Here is a 12762-nt window from a genome sequence, read left to right on the forward strand (position 1 = left end):
GTAAGAAGCACTTCATACAACGCAAGTTACCATCATTAACCTTTTGCTAAAGGCCCTTTCTTATTACATAGGATATGGACCTGATCAAAGAGTAAGGAGATGAAAAAAAGGAAGTAACATGAAGTCAAAAGGTAAAAGACCACTAGGCATACTGGCACCAATCCCCTAAAATTGAGGGGGCTGACAAAGCCACCCATGTGGTATCACAGAGCAGTTTGTAGGACTAAATACTTTATCTCACCCCCATCCAAGGAAGCGAGCAAGGTATCTAAAACTTCTGACACACCACAACTTATAAGAACATTTTCTCCAAAGCAGCCCCTGGGAGAAACAGAACTGACAGATTATTTGGCAACTGCTGCACTATTAAGCATGCAGCGCCCTCATGTGTCTACACAAGGAATTCTCAACAAAAACCTTAAAATTGGTGTCTGGTGAGAACGTTTGCTCTCTGGCCTTTGGCAGGTTTAATTTTGCAAGAGTAATAAACTTTGATCTCATACTAGAGGCCTGACCTTCTTAGTCCAGTCCTTTGCTATCCTTAACAAGACACTCTTATATCAATCTCCATTTGAACTCAAGTAAACAGGGTGTATTGATACAGTCAGTAGTAGGGTCATCTTTCATCACAAGCTAAAATATATACCATCACCTACAACAGTTGGATTCAGAGCAGAGTGCACAAGTAAAATAGAAGTTAACAATAGCATTATCAAAAAATAAGAAATATTAAATAGTACATACTGGAGTTTGGTTAAGGACAGAAACCCCCCTTACCAATTTCTAACCTAGGCCTGGTCTAAAGTAGGAACTTACATTGGTATATCTACATCTCTCATTAGTGTAAAAAAATCCACACCTCTGAGAGATGCAGCTATACCGATCTCATGCAGCTATACCTGTGTCAACAGCACTAGGTAAATGGAAGAATTCTTCTGTCAACCTAGCTACTGCCTCTTGGATGGGTGGATTACCTATAGCAACGGGAGAAGCCTTCCCGTCGGCATATGTAGTGTTAAGTGTAAACATACCCCTAGACAATTACCTTAGCTGGCGTATCCAAAATTTCTTCCTTACATGATTTGTTTGCAACTATACATTATAGGAATATTTTAATGCCTCAAATGTTATCAGGCTGACAGAGGGACATTAGAAAGCAGAGCAACACTATATTACTCATCACACTTATGTAAGCTTATCAAAGATAAACGTAGTTTTAATGTCACCATTTGAAATTAAGCTTTTCCCTACTCATGTTGCACTTGTGAAACTCATATGCATGAGAAAAGGTGCTTTGTGGCTAGACAGCTCTGTTCTAGTCACTGAGGGTACTGGAAAGACAAGAGAGTAAAACCAAACGAGTTAAAGTCCTGCATTTGCAGAGGAGTATGCTACAGTATTATTCAGAAACACAATACAACCCCTGTAGGGCCAGCTTTTGATTTTACTTTATCTTTACATATAGTACAGTACCTTCCAATTCCCCTCCCTCCAGGATGAGATTAAACGCACTTCACGGTCTGGAAACTGAAGTCACTATGATGCAACTTAATGAAATATTGGACTGAGCCAAAAGAGCAGACACTCTGGAAAGCCTGCCGTCCCTTGTGCTCTCATTATAAGAAGGCGAACAGACACTGTCTCCAATTCATAGATGCCAGGAAACAAGAGAGCAGCACAGTTACAACATGAATAACTGTATTTTTTGCAAAGCATTTGATTTAACTGGGAAAATGTTATCAAGAGGAACAGGCAGCAATAAAAGAATGACTGCAAGAAGATGGTGCTTAATTACATCTTCTATTAAAAGAACTTCAAAGATCTATTCTTATTGTATGCCATTTTTGTAATGGCTCTTGTAGCTAAGCTCTTTTCCCATCTCCTAGAAGCTCTGTAATAAGTATAGCGGGTGTATAGTGTTACAACCACAGCTTGTGAACTAACAGAGCTTGCTTAATTTCACCAACATACAGGACCACCTGTAACCCCAGCACAATCCTATGGTTTATTTTATGGCAGTTATTCCACCTCTCCTTTGCTTCCCAGAGGACAGCACAGAAGAGGGTAGATATTCAGCATCCTGAGGATCCATCCGTCTCATTTTGCTACATTTAATTGCACTTTACAAATCAAAGGTAAGCTTGGAGATCAGTATTTAAGACAAGGGACATATCTCTACTGCCCTGATTGTTTACCTGTTGAGTATTTCACTTGTCACATCATCCTCAATATATTTCTGTCCTAGTATCAGCAATGATGGAAAGAGCTGGAGAACATGTGCTTATCCTAGACTGCTCAACAGTGCACTCAAGATGAAATATATCTGCCAACATTACACGTTTTTCTATCACCCTTCAGCCTGGCTGGATGACAGGCAAATGCAAAAGGCTTCTCTTGCAAGTTCCTTGACCAAACATTTTATCACACGCTTTACATTAATTGCTTCAGGAGAATGAAGACATTGGTCAAAGGCCAGGTACGGTGAAAGCTGCAAAACGTATTCCCTGTATTGTAACACTGATGACATCCTACGTTTCACCATTTGAGGATTATTCAGTCTTTAAATTCACTTTAATCCTGACTCAGAGCAGTAACTGAGATCCTTACCCCCATGATGTGTGGTGGTTGCATCCTGGCTTAACCTTATTACAGACAGAGATGAGACCATTACATTTCCCTCACTTAGGTTCAAAACACTGTCCCAAAGACTAAAAGGCCAGACAGACAGCCCTCTGTTAACTCACCAATAATTCTAAAACTCCAGAGAGCTTGCAGATTCGAGGCAAAAAGAATTTGAACAAAACAAGTATTCAGGTGCCTTTTGGTGACCATTCAGATGTCACACCCATCACAAGAAATCACTCACTGCATTTCTATTTTACAGAAACACCATCACATCCAATAGTTTGATGGTCTCACAGCTGGCAACACACCAGGATCCCCACTGGTTCCACAAAGAAGTAATATTGTGGCCAAAGGAACAGCAATCCTCATATATTATGTAGTTAAAAATCCATTTAGTCATCAACTTAAATACGGTATGAGAATTCACAGTCTTTCCAACTGGTCCCAGTACCTTGAAAGTTTAAGGTAGCAGTAGGAAGAGGACCTGGAGAAGTCAGCTTTGCACCTACCTCCATATTACAATCTACTGTTAAAGAACCAGCAAAGCATGCAAGGCAGGAGAACCAGTATTTGGCACTCAACAAGGAAGCTACAGCAGAAGGCTGAGCAAGAGGTGACAGAGCTATTTCACATAGTACACATCCCCTTTGAGACTGTGACTGTCACTGCGTCGCCTACACAAAAGATGGGCTCTTCCCTTTAAGGAAAGTAATTAGAAGTACAAAATAAAAGGGTTTATGATCCCACTGACATCTGACAGGCTAGAGCCTCCCCCCCCCCTTTTTTTTTTTAAATAGTAAATTGTTAATAAGAGCTCAGCGCTTTCTGGGTTAAGCCTTCCAGAGAGATTATGAATAATTGTATTTTTTAAAAGACACTGAATTGGAAACAAGTAAAAGCTAGAGATGAATCACATGTGCTGCAGTGTTCGCAGCTTCTATTCAAAGGAAAGCAGCACCTATTTTGCTCAGCACAGCACTGGAAACAGTCACACAGTCAGAAAAGATTTGTTCCCTGTATAATCCAGGCCACATAATTGGAAATAAGGTTTTTAATTAAAATTGGCATTTCTGATCCTCCTGCTGACTGACAGCCTCTTCCTCAGACTGCTAAACCAGTTTCCAAGAAATGGCAAAAAGAAAAAAAATCTGGCAAACCTATAAAACCTGGATTTGATTACGCTGCACTGGGGATGGTTCATATAACAGGGTACTGCAGAGAGAGGCAAGGAGAGACAGCAGATAACCTGCTAAGGACATTTTCCCCATGATTATAGTAAATCACAAATAAGACAAGATAGGAACTAGTTTTCCTCAGTCCACAAGTAGGACAATTTTAAATCAGAAGCCTTATTTTCAGAGGGTATGTCTACTCTGGAACTGAAAGTTGTAACTTCCACATTGAGCAGATATGCCCATGCTAGCTCAGATTGAGCCAGTGCACTAAAGATAGAAGTGTAACCACAATAGCGCAAGCGGCAGGAGGGCCTATCCACTCTGAGTACGTACCTACAATCCTGTCTGAAACTGTACTCAGTAGCAGTGGTTTGAGTGACAGGAGGGCTAGCTGCCCAAGTATAATCTCCTCTGAAACCATAGGTACATGCTCAGGGCTGCTGGCCCCTCCCACTGCTTACGCTGTTATGGCTACATTTCTATTTTTAGCACACTAGCTCAAAGTAGTGTGTGTATTTCTACTTAAGCTGGAAATTGCACCTTCCAGCTCCACTGCAGACATACCCAAAGAGTCCAGTTTCTACATGAGGAACAGTACATGTGCTTCAACATGTGCAGCTTTCTTTGAACAGAAGCTCCTGCTGAGAGGCCAAACTCAGCTGTCAGCATTAGCAAAGGTTCTTACCCCCCTTCAAGACAGAAAGGCCCTGTGTCAGGAAAGCTGTACTGGCCAACGAGGAACAGTCTCCCAATGGGTTACAAGGAGCTCATCCTGGTGGTGGTACTGTACCTTCAGGAGGCTCCTCCCGCAGATGAGGGGGCAGTTCTTCACTGGTTGTGTCTGCTTCATCTTCCACCATCTGTGTTTCCGAGCTGGGTCCCTATAGGAAAGAACAGCAAGGAGGACTTAATTTTAGAAGAACCACCACAAGAAGGATTAAGGATTGGAAAATATGCTTTATAATGAAAGGCTCAAGGGGCTCGATCTATTTAGCTTAATGACGAAGAGGGAGAGAGGTAAAGTTTTATTTACCCCAGTTTACATTAAGGTGAAACTTAGCCGGAGAAGTTAAGTGAAGTGAGTTGATCACAGTATAGAAGTACTATATGGAGAGAAGAAATTTGATAAAGAGCTCTTCAGTCTAGTAGACAAATTTATACCAAGAACCAACCACTGGAAGTTGAAGCTAGACAACTTAGACTAGAAATAAGGTGCAGATTTTTAATCGGGAGGGTAATTAGCCATTGGAACAATTTACCAAGTGCTGTAGTCGATTCATCATCACCGGAAATTTTTAAAATCAAGATTGGATGTCTTTCTAAATGATGCTCTAGTTCAAATGGAAATTATTTAAGTCCTATGGCCTTTTATACAGGAGGTCTCAGACTCAGACTTTAAGGTCAGAAGGGACCATCGTAATAGTCTAGTCTGATCTCTTGCTCAATTGCAGGCCACAGAACCTCACCCACTCCTGAAACAGACCCCTAACCTCTTGCTGAGTTACTGAAGTCCTTAAACCATGATTTAAAGAGTCACGTTACAGAGACTCCACCATTTACACTAGTTTAAACTTGCAAGTGACCTGTGCCCCATGCTGCAGAGGAAGGCAAAAAAAACCCCAAGGTCTCTGTCAATTTGATCTGGGGGGAAATTCCTTCCTGACCCCAAATATGGTGATCAATTGGACCCTGAACATGCAGGCAAGACCCACCAGGCAGATACCCAGGAAAGAATTCCCTGTAGTAACTCAGAGCTCTACCCATTTAATGTCAGACTAGATTATCACAATGGTCCCTCCTGGCTTTATAATTTATGAATGAAAAAGGCATAAAGGAGGCCAAGGGGCATGAAGTATTTTCAAGGCAAGGCTGAGTGAGCTAGTTTAAAGTCTAGTAGCCCAGTGGACTATCAAAAGCTAATTTTGATTACCCACCCCAAGCTATACATGTACATAGGATACAAAACTGATTCTCAAGCACAATAGCATTTTACCAGATTCTTTTCCATAGATTCATAGACTTAAGGTCAGAAGGGACCATTATGGTCATCTAGTCTAACCTCCTGCACAATGCAGGCCACAGAATCTCACCCACCCACTCCTGGAACAAACCCCTAACCATAGCACTCAATTCAATACCAATAGTCCTGGGGCCTTTCTAATCCCTATGATTGATATGTTCATAACCTCACATCAGTATGCCCCAGGCTACCAGATTCATCATGGACCCTGGTGACAGTCACTTATAGTTAAGGTTGCAGAACAGTTTCCATAACCGCTCTCACTTTTCACACATGCAACTTTAAAAAATGGATGTGAGATTTCCCATGATTTACGTGTGCCTAAAAGCTTTTTTGGTTGAAGGTCAAAAAACAAACAAAGCCTCTTCATCCCTTTTTATATTATGAGAAAATGAACAAAATGCAGACTTCCCTTTAAAAAAATTCTAACTAAATTATTTTCTTTTATTTTTGGCACAATCCTACAGTAAAAACAAGTGAAATCTGAAGTTTAGTATGGACAAGAGTCTCATTAGGGAACTGGGCTTTTGCTCGCTTTGAAAATAACTGCGTTTGATTTAACGAGAGATTTGATTTTTTTTTAATCAAACATATGAACATATGTGGCTGGAAATTTACAGTGGTTCACTTAAACATAGGTGTGCTGCTAACATGCTTACATTTATGTCCAATGAGCTGTGGATTTTTTTTCCCAATTCGAAAATTAAATGCTAGAAAGTGTTACGATCCAGCGCTAAGACTGTGTTGCATGATCTTTTCCATCTTCCAGCTTATTGAGTTTAAGACTAACCCTGCAGTGTTGCACATTCTGTACGCTCCCACACACAATTTACAACAGATGTGCACTATTTTCTACTTCCATTCTTCTTGTTGAACAGGTAGCTTAAATACTCAGCTACTTAGCCACAGATTTAACATGACAGACAGGAAAAGAAAATTGCATATTACTTCATCACAAAGGGTATGTTATTAAAACAGGCAAGGTATGCTACTCTGTCATATTAACACTATGTTTGCAACCTTGACTTCTGCATATTGTGACTTGTGCAATTTTTACTTGCGGCATTAATGTTAATACATTCCCTCATGCAATTTGCTGTAATTAGTAACAGCACTTACATAGCACCTTACATCTTCAAGTGAAGGCACTGTATAAACATTAAATAATCGCACCTCACAAGAACCGTGCCAGGGACAGAGGTAAAGCTTTATTTACCCCAGCTTACATTAGGAAGAAACTGAGCCAGAGAAGTTGCACTAGGCTGTCACAGCCATAATTAACACCCAGGAGTTCTTAGCTGCTAGGCCCATTCCCTGATATTCCCTTTTGTTCACCTCAGGGATCTGGGATAGATTTTGAGAAAGGTAGAAATTCTAGACTCTGGCAGTAGCTGAGCATACAATATTTAATATGAGGTTTGAGAAGATGCCCATTCTATATTACCCCCCTGCCATCTTTAAATATCTTGCTCCAAATCCATCATTTTTTTGCCTATTCATGCCTTAAGGAGAAGAAAGAGGACTGGACCACACACACCGCCACTGGCAAAACTGAAACATTATTTGTTTATATAAGATTGTGTCTATCTGGAGCTCTAGATGCAAGTGCAGACAACTGACAAAGACACGGACAGAAATCTAGTAGGACCAACATTTATATTATGACCGTCTCAAAATAGCAAAACTAAAATGTTCTCCCTGCAACACCTCTGCATCCCTTCCCCATGAGAATGCCTGGGATAAACAGATGAGCTTTTAAAATGTGCTCTGAAGGTGAACAGTTTCCACCAGCTCCTGATTACCAAAGTCCTCTATCCTCCACCAAGAGAGTCTGCTTAATACTCCTTTCCTCTCTCTCTCCTTCACTCACAGGAATTTTTGCACTGTATTTCATGGTACCCCTTAGGCTGTAGCAACCTACACAAGCCTGTTCACCAAGGTACCTCTCTTGCTCTTGCATTTTGGGAGGGATTTGAATGAGGCATCTACAAAAGAGTAGAAAGGTTAAAAAAAAGTTAACTGAATGATGGAAGGGGAGGGAAGAGAGGGTCTCTAAAACAGGCAGAACTCAACCATGAAGAACTTGCAGATTAAGGCAAACAACTGGAATGGCACCCAGAAGTGAAATGCAAGCCAGTGCAGTACTCTAAATACAATTGTAATATGCCTAACTAGATAGCCATAAATGTCATAAGATATAAATGTAATAAATACTTTATTTTTTTCACCTGTATATGTATTTTCTTAATGAGTTTAATTACCTGTGAATCAAGAGTATTTTCATGAAAATATCTTCATAGATTAGCCGGTACTGTTGGGGGTAAAATTAGAGCAACTGTATATTTCAGCGGGTCCAAGAAAGAGAATAATTGGCATCAGCTAATTTGCTGATGGCTTAGTTTGGAAGATAAAAGGATTTTCTTAACCATTTGATATCTTCAGTTCAAAATTGTGCATATTCTACAATGTCAAGCACAATCCAGTGTTAGTTATTTAGTGCCTGATGACCCATTTTGATTTACAAACCAAATCAGCAAATCTAACAACCCCACATTCTCACTCCTTAGTGGACCTTTCCATGAACCCCTCATTATTAATAATAATAATTATTATTATTAGGAAATAACAGTTTAACAGGAGAAATATGCTTAATATAAAAATATTAAACCTATTTGCCAAAAACACAGACTTTACAGAGGAGCTCCAACACCATCTGCCCCTCTGTCAGACAACATGAGTGAAAAATCACTACACTCAAATTTGGCTGTAAGAGACACCACCATCAGCGTCCAAGCCAGAGATTCTTCACTGCTTGCAGCTGCTTTGCACCTCTTGTCTTTTACTTATGTACACAGAGAGTGCAAAATGCCACCAGATGACAGCATTTTACATTCACTTTGCACAAGTGTATGTGATGATGCAAAGTATGGCATGGAGAATCAGGTTCTCTCCATTAAAAAGCTAGTTAGATTACAGCAGGCCGCAAATATTTGCTATTTATCCCGAGGGCAATTCTGGTCTGTATTAGATGCAAGCCTACTCTAGTCCTGAACCATGTGTTCTAGGAGGAAAAAGACAGAACCAGCTGTGATCACGGCAGAGGCCAGTAGAGATGTTCTTGTATCATGCTGGCCTGCCAGCACAAACCATGGACAAGACTGAAATAGTTCCTTGCAGTCATCCTTTCCCCATTCAACCCAGACTAGAAGAGTTGTTGCCAAGGACACAGGCTCCTGAGAAAAAAGAAAAAAGTGATTGAAGAGAATTATTCCTGTTCAACTATCTTAGTATCTAGTAGAGCTAGTCAGAAATGTTTGGAGTATTTTTCCTTTGGAAAATGCTGATTTGTTGAATGGAAACATTTAATAGAAACATGTCACCCTCCACCCAAAAAAATTGTTTCAAAAGAAAAAATTGAAAAACAGTATTTTGAAAGGTTTTGCATAACCTTCTTCGACTAGAATGTCTTGTATTTTCCATTTAGAAATGACTATTTGTTTCAATGTTACATTATATAATATCAAATAAAAAGAAGTCTAAATTGGAACAAAATGTTTTGATTTTGTCAAAAAAGAAACATTGCAATCAACCCAAAGCATTTTTGTTGGAACTTCATTTGACAGAAGTTTTGAAATATTTGTTGTTGTTTTTTTAATTTCTTCCATTCCAAACATAACAAAATCAAGAAATCTGGTTCCCATCCAGCTCTAATATCTACTCCCAGCTCTAATATCTACTCCCAGCTCTACTCTGATCTGCCCAAGACAGACTGAATAAGAAATAGCCAGGACAAGTATAAGTGATTTGTTATGCATCTATATTTGTCAGTCTCCACTGAGGAGTTAATGACTAATCTCACATACTAAACAAGAATGTGTACTGTTAATCCTGTATTGGGACTACATCATTAAAACATCTGACAACTACTTGCTATTGAAAGCTTACCAGTTAAAAAGCACATTTAAAAGGTTCTCAAAACTGTGACAAGAATTATTGTTTAATAAGATTATACAGTCTTTTTATAATGTTCCTTGCCTTTCTAGATTAGCATGTTTGACCTCATTTACTGGGTTCACTGTATAGCTATTGCTGCTAGTTTGGTAATGTATCCGTCAACATCTAATAACAAGTTGAAGCCACATGTCCTGCAATTCCATAATCCACGGGCATTTTCTTTGATTGCTGCAGCTGTCTTGAAGAAATTGGGACAGGAGATGCGGGGAGTAATCGGGGCTTTGTCTTATATAGGCACTTAATACCGGTACTGTCCCTATAAAAATCAGGACACCTGGTCACCCTAGCGTGTAATGAACTAAATTATAGTTATAGATCTGCAAAAATCACACAACACTGTTGGGTGCAATCACTCTTCCTTGGGTTTATAAGTACTGCAGAGGCAGTCCTTGCTATTTGCTCTAAAGCTCCCCCTCTGGCTGGTCACACAACATCTACAGGCACCCAACTACTTGTCTTTGGAAGAGAGGCTGCTGGGCTCTGGGGGAAAATGTCTCTCTCTATCTGTACAAGCATCATTTAAACACTCTGGGTTAATGCAGGCAACTCATTCCAAGTAACTACCGTTAGATTTTTTCAGTGCAATTTGTAAGGATAACAGATAGTGCAGCTCTAGTTAAGAGTCTGTCCTCATCTCCGTTTCAGATGCCTTTATTTCTAAGAGTGTGCCTACACTTATTGCTCTGCAGCAGCACAACTGCACCGGTGCAACTATGCCACTGTAGTGCTTAGCAAAGACGCTACCTATGCTGACAGGAGAGCTTCTTCCATTAGCTTAGGTACTCCACCTCCCCATGAGATGGTAGCTATGTCAAAGAGAGAAGCTCTCCCAGGGGTGAGGATTTTCCACTCCTGAGCGATGTAATTATATGGACATAAATTCGTAGTGTAGACCAGAGCTAACGGTACAATTATTGATTTTTTAAAAAAAGTTGATTGGCTCCCACCTTTTATGTGATAATCATATTACACCTACCTGGATGAATTATCAATATGCCAATAAACAATCAGGAATTTAAAGAGGCACTGTCAAAGTTGTTAGACCACAAGCCTGTCTGAACTAGTTATACACCCAGATACTTTGATAACGAGCATTGCATAAAAAGTGTGTAGTAAATAAATATTGCTTTGCTTTCTAAATATGAGATCAGGGATGAGAAGAACATGAGGAAAGAAGTTACGTGCATACATTTTAGAATATTTATACAAACATTAACATTAGCAGTAGGATGCTGTGATGAAATGCACCCCTGTATTCACATCCTACACACTACTGTAATAATCTCTGTATAAAATGTGCCCTGTGAGGTATGATTTCAAATCTAACAACGTAGTAGTCAAAAATATCATGGTGAAATGTATGTAGCAACATTGTGTGTAAAATTATGTGTTAAAGGCACATGTTCAAACTCACACTGCCCCGATTAGGTAGAACTGGTCAAGCAGGCCTGTCTTAAACAAAGGGATGTGTGTTTACCTCAGTTTGCATATAACCTGTAAACAGTGTCCTCAGACTGCAAGAGGGGGAAGAAAGAAGACAAATACAATCTGGTTTTCAGCATACACAGGTGAAAAGAAAAAGCATGAAGCTCCTTCCTCCACCTGACTCCATGTCTGCTTGCTCTCAAGCTGGAAAGAACTTTAATGAGGGGTCACGCTCAAGAAAATGCTTTTTAAAGGGTGACTGAACTATAAAATAAGTGACGTGTAAAAACACCCCAAGTTCTCTTTCCCTGTCCATCTCTCTCTTTTCATCTAAGACGAGAAAAGAAACAGCTGGTGGACCATGGGAGCAGATTCTGGCCTGAGAATTTGGTCAGCAATGTACTGAGAACCTGTAGTAAGAATTTTATATTGAACCAAGTCTAGCATGTTCATTTTAGTACTAGGAAGCATTTTATCTTTATTTTTCTTGTAACCATTTCTGACTTTATTGCCTTAATACTTGTACTCTATTAAAGACACATCTCTTTGTAGTTAAATAGTTTTGATTGAAGAATAAAAAAAGTTTAATCTATTGATGTGAATTGTGTGGGTAATTCCATTTAAAGTGGTAGACTGTTGCATCTTGATCCCCTTAAGAGGAGCAACAGACCTAATATATATGGACTGTCCAGGAGAGGGCTGGGCAGTGCAGAACACATGTTTTTTGGGGGAAATCCAGGACTGGGAGTGTGTTGGTTCACCCTACAAGTAGTAACCAAGGCTGCTAAAAGCTTGAGTGTGGCTGGTGTTTACTAACAGGCTACTGGGCTCAGAATTACTGGACCAGGGCTGTGGCTATACACAGACACTCAGGTATGTTCTGCATGCTGTTTGCGAGGAGCCCACATTGGGAGCCACAGCAGCACAGCATTGTGAGACACTCCAGGGCAGGGTGCGACACACCCCATCACTGGTCTGAATTGCATCCCGAAATGTCAGAGATGTACAGAACTGTAGTACTACCTATTCGTAGTGGAAGAAATAATTGGGATAGTCCAGACACTATTATGTGGTACATAAAGGTAACAATTAATTTTAACAGCGACCAAAACACTGCAGGTCACATTTCTGGCCAACGAAGTTTGAGCCAATTCAGTTAAAGATAACCCAAGCCTATTCAAAGGAATTTGTAGCCAGTTGTGGAAGCAAACCTCTTGCCTCATAGCAGAGGAGCACCTGCAGCATTTAGGTCAGCACCACTGATGTCCCATGTTAAGGGTCACGTAGTTGCTCACTACATTAAAGAACCTTATCATGAGCAACATATGAATTTGGATACATTTTATTTCCATATAATGCATAAGGCATAATCCCAAGTAATTAGTGAGAAAAGTCCTGATATTTGGTGCTCCAAATTATTTCAGTGGAACTAGAAATAGGGTGGAGAGCTCTGGAGAAAACACTTCTAATAGAAAACAACAATTAAGCACAAACCCTATAGGG

At 39.9% G+C, this 12762-nt stretch overlaps 1 protein-coding gene across 1 annotated transcript in view; it reads right to left on the reverse strand.

Moving 5' to 3' along the window:
* LOC123370259 (transmembrane protein 263-like) overlaps positions 1-12762 on the reverse strand; it is a 327732-nt gene that overhangs the window by 279874 nt on the left and 35096 nt on the right. Inside the window, exon 2 of the mRNA XM_045016633.1 lies at positions 4591-4681. Within this exon, the coding sequence (XP_044872568.1) occupies positions 4591-4681 (91 nt within the window). The remainder of the gene's footprint in view (positions 1-4590; positions 4682-12762) is intronic.

The sequence above is a fragment of the Mauremys mutica genome, chromosome 4 (assembly GCF_020497125.1).
Source record: "Mauremys mutica isolate MM-2020 ecotype Southern chromosome 4, ASM2049712v1, whole genome shotgun sequence".
Lineage (NCBI taxonomy): Eukaryota > Metazoa > Chordata > Testudines > Geoemydidae > Mauremys > Mauremys mutica.